Here is a 10,545-nt window from a genome sequence, read left to right on the forward strand (position 1 = left end):
ATCCCCATACTTTTGGCTAGAGATGGATCTTCCCTCTTCTCAAGTGTTTCTTGTGTATCTTCTTCTTGAGGAATTTAAGGAAAATTAACGTGATTATGATATATATTTAGTTCTGATCAATTTAAACTAGCTGAAGATTTTCAACGTTATTGGTAAAGACAAATGGCGTAGGTATCCCAAACCCCGCAATAGCGGGAGCCTCGTACACTGGGTACAGCCTTTTTTATTTTTACAAATGTAGGTATTATCACAAACTAGTTGAACTTCATACCATGTTTACCCAGACATGGCAAAAGGATACAACTTAGGTGCATCAAAGATTCCATTTCCTGCACTAATTGGCTTTCATGAATTGTTCAACATGGATATGCTGTATAATTTGGACTGTCCAGGTAACATATCTTCATAAATGCTTGGATATGGGAATTGTTCTAATGGAGTCCATGCTGAAACAAAATCTCAATTTCATTATCCTCTACTTAGATATTTGTTTCTTCTTCAAACCTCATATTAATGTGATTTTCAATGATCACATTCAATCAAACAACTTTGCAGTATTTGTGATGTTCTTCTGTCTGGGTTGTGGGGAATTATCAGCTTTGCATGGAAATGTTTCAAATGTGACAGGACTTATTGTGATATATAAAGCCTATCTGACTTTGATCAAACAATACAGGTCTTAACTCTTCACTTTCCGATAACCTACATTCAGAATCTCAAGGCATTGGCTGAATTGTTGTAATTATCTACTCCTAATTGATGATGTCAAATCATCTGATTGTGGTCCTGCCTCTACAGGAGGTGGACTTCGTTAAATAAAAAGGTCCAAATTGATGAGTAGGTGGGACAATAGTATGTGTGTGCTTTTTTTTTTCTTTCTGAAAATACAACTAATTGTAAGTTACTGATACGTCAGTTGGGATATTCTCAAGGCGTCATAGGACATAGTATGTGATTTAGATAGTTAAAAGTTCTCTTGGTACAGCACAGTTCCCCTTGAATATGCACATCATTCAGGAGCTTTGGAAGTCATAGTGATCTTCTATGAGAAGGATTTATTGAAAACTTCTTTGCATACACTAAACAGTATCTAATAAAAAATCATGTTCTTTGTCATGTGTCTAATTTATTGTTGATCTGTTTTTCTGAAGTCTAGACTGTAACAATTTGTTGCCTTCCTAGGGGGGGGAATCCATTTTCTGTCATTTATAAGTTATATAGAAGCATTGGTGCATCAACTAAACTGGAATAAATTTAATTTCAGAAGATGGTTGTTGAGCACATAACGCGCCACCAATTACAAGGCAACATTTTACTTGAAGTTGAGGTCTCCATGCCCGATGAGATGTTGATCCGGTATATTTCCCTTAACCAATGCCTGTTAAGTTCATTTTATTTTTGTGTCATACATCAGGAAACTTCTAATCTTTAGTTGGCCATCACAGGAATGCAATTGAAGTGGCGAAAGGAGCAGAAAAGGAAATCTTGAAGACAGCCCCTAATGTAAACCAAGTGAGCATCTTACTGAGGTTGGGCCATCCAATCGCACGCTCGAAAACCATGAAAATCTGTAACCGTTGAGGTATTCTTATTAATGGGGAATGCTTATACTTCTTGTCATATTTATTGGAAATAATGTAAAATCCTTAATTCTTCTTGTCATATTTTTTGGAAATAATGTAAAATCCTTATTCTTCTTGTCATATTTTTTGGAAATAATGTAAAATCTTCACTCCATGTAAAGGGGATTTTAATTTAACAAAGCCAAACAGGTTCTTCCTTAAAAAAGCTAGAGACCCCGTGAGTTGCATAATGTATACGGTTGAGAAGTGTGCTAGTGCCCTTCTGTTCTGAATTCCAATCGAGTGATTACATTGTCCTTTGCTCTCTCCATCTGAGGATAGGCCTGGTTTGAGAAATCCTATTTCGCTGTGGGTTACAGCAAAATATTTGAAGTGAGAAATCCTATTTCATTTTTATCCTAGCTCCAAGTTATAAGCTGATGGTGATGAACTGTTGTTCTCGGTAAAAATGATTATACGTTTGGTTGTCCTTGAACGAATCGGATCCTCTGATGATTCTTCCTGATCCACCTCTTGCTCAAAATCGTCGATTAATTTGTATGACCATCGAGGAACCCTTTTACGGATTTCTTTTATTCCAATAGATTTTGTTTTTTTATTCTTTGAATGGGTTTACAACTGATGATCACTATTCAGTGTTCAGTGACATGATAATTTTATATTAACTTGGGTCCACAGCATTCTATACTGCGTTTGGTATGCTTCCTCAGAATAGATTCTGGGTCTAAAATGCATTCTGAACCCAGATCATTCTCTCTTTCCTTCTTCGTTACGTGTTCTAGACCCAGAATCTATTTCAATAACTCATACCTGGGATAGCATTGTCATGACCACAAAGACTTGGAATGATCCTTCACCATATCCTTCAGAGCCTGAGAAGAAATCCAGATGTGAGTATTACAACTTAGCTTATTGTCTACTAAGATGCCCTAAAGGAGACCTTGGGCTTCAGCGTCAGTTTGATTTCTTGTCGGCACATAACCCAATTCTATCAAAACAAAAAGGCCTCGGTACAATTGACCATAGGCCCGACCTAAATCGTTCGAGATGATGTTAGAAGCTCATGTGCATATCAAAACAGGATAACTCAAAGTGGGCGAAGAAATGATACCTAAAGAATAAATTCGTTGGGTGGAAAAAACCAAATCAATAGACTTTGAGAATTTGGCTGGAGAGAGCTTGGAGGAAGTGATGAAACTGTCCTTGGTTCTGTCATGAAAGAACCGAAACAGGAGACAGACATGCTGCATTGAGAACCTCCATGGCATAATTCTAAACCACATGAAGGTGATCCAGACTCATAAGAAATTGACAGAAAAAACTTCCATTCCCATGAGAACTGAAGGTCTCGAGATTCCTGGTTTCCTCTGATTGGTAGTGCAAAAGAGGAAAGGAATGGGAAAATATAGCTTTAAGGACGATTGTGTAGAGGCTTGGAGTGGAAGTAGGAGCTGATGTGGAATGGGAGATGGACAATAGAAAGGTTACACGTGGAACATGGATGAGAGATGCTCCAATATGGGTTCCAAGTGGGATGGACTCTTCACGTTTCTTCAGATTGTGTAGCTCAGAGAAAGAAGTATTTTCAAGACTAAGAAGAAAGAGGGTAAGGGTAGCAATGTACTACTTCTACTAGGATAGGACGCAGAAATCTTTGAAACTCAAACTCCTAATGCGTTATCAAGGATTTGTTGATACATGATTATTGTTGGATCACATGATTTATGAGGTAAAAGAATAATGTAACTATTAATCATGGGAGCTTCAACACATAGTTGGTCATTGTTACATGTTTTTTTTTTTTTTTGGGTGGAAAAGAGAAACTGCATTAATCAAACATAATACTTACAAGGTCATCCATACAGTCAAAGCTTAACTTCTAAATCCTAGCAAAACGAGATAATCTATCAACAGGTTCAATGTATGATCTATGTTGTGTTATAATGTTTACAGATCCATGGGATGCAATAAAAAGGGAGGTATCAAAAAGCCAAGTAAGAAGATGATATGGCCAAGTCTGGTCAGCTGGGTTGGAAAGCCACCCGCGAACTTCCTCAGAATCAGTCCAGATAGTTATTTGTCGACATTCCAGTGGAAGTGCCTTTTGGAGTCCTGCTTGGAGGCCTCGTAATTCTGCTTCTTGCGGTGACCCTACAAGTCCAAAGTTCATAGAAGAAGCAAATAAACTGTGATTACGAATAATCATGTAACCCCAACCTCCTAGGGAAGTCGTGGGACAAAAGCTCCCATCTGAAATAATGACACACATATCCTCCGTGTCCAATCCCAAGTAGAAAGACAAAGAACAGGGGGGAGTCAATGAAGGATTAACTTGGGTGGGACCCTGTGCCTCAAGTGTATTTTCCAGCTCAAAACCATAGAAAAGTTTCAAAGAAGTGACCCATTTAAACACATTTTTCAAGACAAAGTGAGGATTGGGTGCCTGATGTTGGAAAACCACATGGTTCCTTAACCCCCAACTGAAATATGTAATCAGGCACACGAGGCTAAGTATATAGATTGCATGCTGCTTAGATATGCTCCCAGTCGATAATAGTGTTTGAATAGAGTCCACAAAAGAATCCCCGATTAGATATTCAGTTCTGATGCCCAAGGGTGTTGCAGCCCAAATCCTCTTGGTGATAGCACATGAGAGGAAGCGATGCCAAGGTGTTTCTGGGTGGGAATGGCAGAAGGGACACAAATTTGAATCATCTCGGAGCCAACACAATTTGGACTTAGTAGGAATACGGGATACCATCATGTAGTAATCTCTACAGGAAAATTTGAAATTTTGGTGGAATTTTCAGTGTCCAGAGAAGTTTCCATATTTGGGCAAAAGAAGTAGTAGGAGGTTGAGGTCTTGTAGATAAAAAAGCAGCAATTTTCTTTGTGTTCAGTTTCCCATTTTTTATCATGGGGGAAAAAACATGGCCACTGAACGGATGAACAGAAATAGGTAAGGAAATGATTGAATTTGTAATTGGTTGGGGAAAGAGAGATTGAATTAGAGGTATATTCCAAGAACGGTTAATTAGAGATCACTTACCTTAGAAAACATAGGATTCGTCCCTACCACCTGATTCAGAGAAGTGAAACAGGTAGAAGGAATCCAGGGTTCATCCCAAAGATTAATTTTAGTACCATCTCCCACTTGCCATCGTACCATACCCCTAAGTAGGGCTGCAAGTTTGGCCCTGTAGGCCCGACCCTGCCCTGCCCCGTCCTGAGCCCGAACAAGGCCTGGGCTAACATTTCTGGCCCTGAGGTCGGGTTTGGGCCAGAAATTCTTGACCCTAAGTCAGGGTCGGGTCGGGTCAGGGTTGAGACCTCGGGCTCAGCCCGACCCTGATTTTGACCCTGATTTTGACCCTGATTTTGACCCTGATGGCCCTGAAGAAAGTTCTTTATTTATTAATTAATAGAAGGTATTATAAATATTAACAAGTGTGTGGGGCACTTGGTAGTTTGTGATGCATAAAAACTAATTGCTATAAGGAGGTCTTGGGTTCAAGCCTCCTCTTTCACATCTTCCCTACACTTGTTATTTTAATTTACTTATTGCAGGGCCAATCAAGGCAAGCTTGGGTTGGGCTTGGCCCGTCAGGGTCAAGGTTAGGGTCAGGGTATTTAGGCCCTGAGTCAGGGTCAGGGCGGGCTTGGGCCCAGCTAAGGGGACTCAGGGTTGGGCTAGGGTTTTAAAAAGCCCGGCCCAACCCGACCCTGTTGCAACCCTACCCCTAAGAGTTGGGATTACAGTCCTAATGCTGTTCCAAATCCATGAACCACACCCCAACCTAGTCCTTGGATTAAGTAGGGAAGAATTTGGAAAGTACTTACCCTTCAGGACACTGGCCTACAAAGAATTAGGTTCAGTAAGTAGGTGCCACCCCAATTTCAGAATAAGTGCCCGATTATGTATCCAATGTGTTCGGAGTCCAAGCCCCCCCCCCTTATTAAGGGTGTCAATTGGGACGGTTCCCGGTATTTGGGACGGGACAGTACCAGTACCGGTACCAAAAGTACCAATCGCAGTACCGTCCCATTTAATTAACAGGACCAAACCTAGATCCCAGTCCCGATTACTAGTGGGACGGGACGGTACCGGTTCTTAAACGGTTCTAGGCACGGTAGAAAAAGGGAAAAGAAGTTTAATTGTTTCTAACAAGGCAGGTTTATTAGTGTTGTGGAATTTTTTCACTATCATGAAATCTAAGTTGTCAACTGCTTTTTATAAAACAACTTAAATTATGAAATCATAGTTCATACCAAAAAAAAATTATGAAATCATAGTTTTACTTCTTCAAACTCCCTAAGATCACATGTAATAAGCTTCTCATTTTTTTAAATCTAGAGAAGTCCTACAAAAGGGAAGAATCCCACTGTGTTTCCTCTTTGATTTTCCCAAACAAAACTCTATTTATCACACATGTCACATGGTAGTATGGTACGAAGTACCAAGTGCAAAAAGGAAGAACCTAGTAGATGTAGTTGGTCGAGGGAGGAGGGAGGAGGGAGTAGCACTGTAGCAGGTTCTGTGAGAAGAGACTTCAAGCTACGGCTGTTGACCTGTTGTTCCTCTTCGTATTCAAAAGGCAATTAGTGAAACCCTAATGAGTCGTAATTCTTATACCCCTTTTTTTTTAAATGATATTATATACTCTTTCTTTTAAACGGTACTAGTAGTGTCGATACCATCCGGTACCTAATTGGTATTTCGGTACTGGTACCGTTGGGAATTCCGTCCCAGAATCGTCCCGTCCCATTTATCATTCGGTACCAAAATCAGATACCAGTACTGTCCCATTTACTAATGGGACGGTCCGGTACCGGATTTTAACGGGACGGTATTGGGACGGTTCCCGGTTCCGGTCCCAAATTGACACTCTTACCCCTTATGTTTAGGTTGACAAATGTGCGACCAAGGTATTAAAGTGAGTCTGTGCCGTTGTGCAGGTTTCCCCCCCCCCCCCAAAAAGCCGAGCTAATGGAATCAAGCTTCGAGCAGATAGCCTTTGGAAAGAGAAAGCAGGACATATGAAAGGTAGGTATTGAATGGAGTACAGATTTAATCAAAGTCAACCTACCCGCTTGGGAAAGAAAATTTGTTTTTCAATCCGTTAACTTGGTAGACACACGGCTTAGGATAGAGGTCAAGCACCTAATCTTGGACCGATGATGGAATAAGGCTGTACCAAGGTATTTTGAGTCCTCCCCCATAACCTTCATATCTAAGGCCTTGCAAATCTCCTATTGCAAAGGTTTGGTGGTATTTGCACTGAAAAAAATACGACTTTTGGTCAAGTTCAATTGTTGGCCAGATAGTGATTCAAACAGGTTTAAAATAGCCTTGAGAGTATGGACATCCTCTAAAGTTGCTCGACAGAACAAAAGGGTGTCATCCGCAAAGAAGAGATGGGTAATCTCAAGAGCAGAACACGCAATCTTAATACCACGGAAGAGTTTCAAGTCTTTGTAAGTTTCCAATAAACGTGAAAGGCATTCCATGGTTAATAGGAAGAGGTATGGACTTAAAGGGCAACCCTGCCTAAGCCCGCGGGACGGTTGAAAGAAATCAAAGGAACTGCCTTGCAACTTGATAGAGAAAGAGCATTGAAGGAGGGTGGAAAGAAGTTGAGTCCATTGGGAGTCGAAACCAAGAAAACGGAATAGGGATAACAGAAAACCCCACTCAACTCAATCATAAGCCTTGGACATGTCAAGTTTAAGCGCTAAATACCCAATCTTCCCCTGTTTTTTCTTTTTAAGATAATGGAAAATTTCTTGGGCTATGATAATGTTATCAGTAATCTGCCTCCCCTTAATAAAAGCTTATTGGGTGGGTGAAATAAACAGAGGGAGAAGACGTTTCAGCCTTGTTGCGAGGATTTTTGAAATAATTTTGTAAGAGACAGTGCATAAACTGATAGGTCTAAAATCATCAACTTTGCAGGGGGAGTTTGTCTTAGGGATCAGGGCTATGAGAGTGTGGTTGATCCCTGCTGGCAATAAGTAATCAGAGAAGAAATCAGTGACAAAGTGTAGAACATCATCTTAAATAATGTCCCAGCAAGAATGAAAGAAACCTGCTGATAAGCCATCAAACCCAGGGGATTTAAACGCCCCAATACTAAAGACAGCAGACTTAACTTCATCGAGCACAGAAATAGACACCAATGAGGATGTGGAGATGGATAAGGGACAAAACAAACAATCCACAAAATCGGGATCAAGGGGTTCAGAAGAGGTCATGATAGAGGAAAAGTGGGAAGCAAAAAGATGTGCCATATGAACAGGGTTGGAAACTAAATTCCCATCAGGGTCCTTTATGGCTACAACACGATTTGATCTAAGCCTTTGCATAGCCATAGCATGGAAGAACTTCGTATTCCTATCACCGAAAGAAATGTATTTTTCCCTGGACTTTGAACCCAAAAAACTTCCTCAGCATCGAGAATCCATGCGAGATGGGAGTAGGATTTTCGAAGTGAACGAGTAGTATCCTCCGATGGAGAAGCAGCTTCAAGAGAAGAAATTTTTTAAGTAAGGTCCACCTTGATTGCATCAATTTTTTCAAAAATGTTTGTATTCCAACCTTTCAACAAGTGGGTGAAGCTTGAAATTTTGACCATAAGATTATCAGAAGGAGCCCTCCTCCACGCAGAAGAAACAAAGCTATTGAAGGTTGGGTGGGAAATCCAAGCAGCTTGGAAATGAAACAATTTTTTTAAAGACAGAATGGGTGGTGTAGTATCCAATAGCAAGGGATTATGGTCAGAACCAAGAGCAGGAAGGGTAAGAAGGGTTGCAAGTGGCCAAAGAGAAGACCAAAGTTTATTTACCAAACACCTATCCAGATGTTCCCGGATAAGATTAGGTGGTTTCTGGTTATTTCTCCAAGTAAACCAATTGGGTACTGGTCTCAGCTCATCCAAGCGAAAATCCGAACAAATGTTGGAGACTGCCACTGCAGAGGGAGACTGAGTAAGAAAAGCAGAACCCCCCAACTTGTCCTCCGAACAGAGGATCTCATTGCAGTCTCCCAAAATAATAAAAGGACAGGAAAGAGTGTCAAAGAAGGAGTGAAGAGCTAACCAAAAAGGGAGACGTTGAGGGGAGTGCAGGGGGCATAAAGACAAATTAAACACCAAGTATGTCCCACAACCGGGTCCAAAAAAAAAAAGAAACCAAAAAATGATCAAAATTCATAACATTATGAACCACCAAACCAGGTCGTCCCAACAACCACAAACCTCCCCCAAGACCCCGCACACCAGATCCACTCTGAAACCCCAGGGTATTATAGGAACAAAGCACCCGAGGAAGGAGAGGTAAGTCAAGGGATGTCAATTTGGTCTAACATAAGAACAGAATATCCGGCTTATATTTACAAACAAAATGTTTTAAAAAAGTAAACTTAGATTTTGATTTCAAACCCCTAATGTTCCAGCTACATACCTTCATTTTATACACCCCGTGACAGAGCCTTTGCATTTAAATTGTTCAAGAAAAAATAGCAACACAATAAAATAGTAGTAAAGACAGTAATGACAGAATTTAAAGCTTTGTAAGGGTTGAAAAGTAATACCGAGGTTGAAGGAAGATCGGGACTGGCAATGCGTTGTCTGGCGCCCATCCAAGGTTTCAGAAATAAGAATGGATCGCTTCTTTTGGGAAGAAGCATGGAACTCCTTGTCTGATTTAAGCTCACAGAGCTAACTTCTAAGTTTCTTAGACAAAGCATCAGGAGAGTCAATCAACTTGAGAATATCAGCTGAAAAGTTCTTGATAATATCCATTTCAGCTTGGTCCTCAGATCCAACAAAATCAGAAGTTTGGTCGTGTCTCTTCCTTTTACTCCGAGCACCACTAGTACCAGCTTGTTGTTTTCCCTTGGCCTTCGATTTACCCTTTGACCTCTTCCTGCTGTTAGTAGTGGACCCAGAAGAGGTGGAGGAATTGGAGCCAGGCATAGAAGACGATGGAGTAACTTGACCAATTTCAACCGAATCCCTACTGTGAATACCAGCACCAGAAGTAGAAGATAAGGGATCCGATGGGGGATGCAACACAGCAGTCACCTTGGGCACCTTAAGCTTTTTTGGCTCAATAGCGAGAGCAGCAACGGGTACAACATTTATAAATCTTAACAACAATAGGCCTGCTTCCAGATTGGGATAAAGGCTGTGGAACCTGTTGCACAGAAGCCTCACCAAGGGGAAAGACAGAGGGAGGGGTGGAATGAGAAAAAGAAACAAGAGGTGTAGAGTGGGAGTGAAGGTGGCGCAAATGGTCATGGGTATGGTAAAGCAAATTTGTAAAGGAAAAAGGATTGGATAAGAGAGTAGGGTTTGGAGGAAAAAGAGGGCTAGCCAAGGGAATGTTTGGGTACAGAGTTTGAGTAGGACAGGAAAGTATGGTAGGTTCAAAGAGGGGAAGAGTGAACCCCGGGGTAGGCAAAGGCTCCAAATGGTGAAGGAAATCAGGACTGGAAATGAAAAGATCAGAAATGGAAGGGGGTGATAGATCAGCCAATAAGGCTAATACAGGTGGCAAAAAGTTTGGGTCTAAGAGGGGATCCAACACGGATGGCTCAGAAGCAGGTATCCAAACAGACACGGGTGGATCAGTGGAAGGGGCATCAAAAGGAGAGGACAAATGAGGTAGGCTGGTAACTAAAGCTAGAAGAGCATCAAACACATCAAGACTGCTCTCCGATTTAGGCAACACATGGGAGGTTGAAGGTAGAGGAGTGCAAGTGGAAATAAAGAGGTGTGACACTCCAGAAGAATGTTCACAGGTGGAAGATGGTATAGGCGAAGTTGAGATTTGAGATAAAGAGGAAACCACCGAAGAAGAACAAGGTCCAGAAGGAGGTGGTAAACGATTCTTCTTAATTGGCTTAGTAATGATATTACTAACAGCAGAAGCCGGATTAGAGGGGAACAAGTCTAGGATTCGC

General features: G+C 41.1%; 1 protein-coding gene across 2 annotated transcripts in view; it reads left to right on the top strand.

Moving 5' to 3' along the window:
* LOC122666826 (metal tolerance protein 2-like) overlaps window positions 1–1,790 on the top strand; it is a 109,411-nt gene extending 107,621 nt beyond the window's left edge. The window contains exons 11-13 of one of the 2 annotated variants that reach the window (XM_043862906.1): window positions 1,265–1,356; window positions 1,446–1,608; window positions 1,691–1,790. In XM_043862906.1, the coding sequence (XP_043718841.1) occupies window positions 1,265–1,356; window positions 1,446–1,581 (228 nt within the window). In that variant the 3' untranslated portion in view covers window positions 1,582–1,608; window positions 1,691–1,790. The remainder of the gene's footprint in view (window positions 1–1,264; window positions 1,357–1,445; window positions 1,609–1,690) is intronic. The other variant, XM_043862907.1, reaches the window with a different exon arrangement.
* Window positions 1,791–10,545: the final 8,755 nt, after the last annotated feature.

The sequence above is a fragment of the Telopea speciosissima genome, chromosome 7, assembly GCF_018873765.1.
Source record: "Telopea speciosissima isolate NSW1024214 ecotype Mountain lineage chromosome 7, Tspe_v1, whole genome shotgun sequence".
NCBI classification, from domain to species: Eukaryota; Viridiplantae; Streptophyta; class Magnoliopsida; order Proteales; family Proteaceae; genus Telopea; species Telopea speciosissima.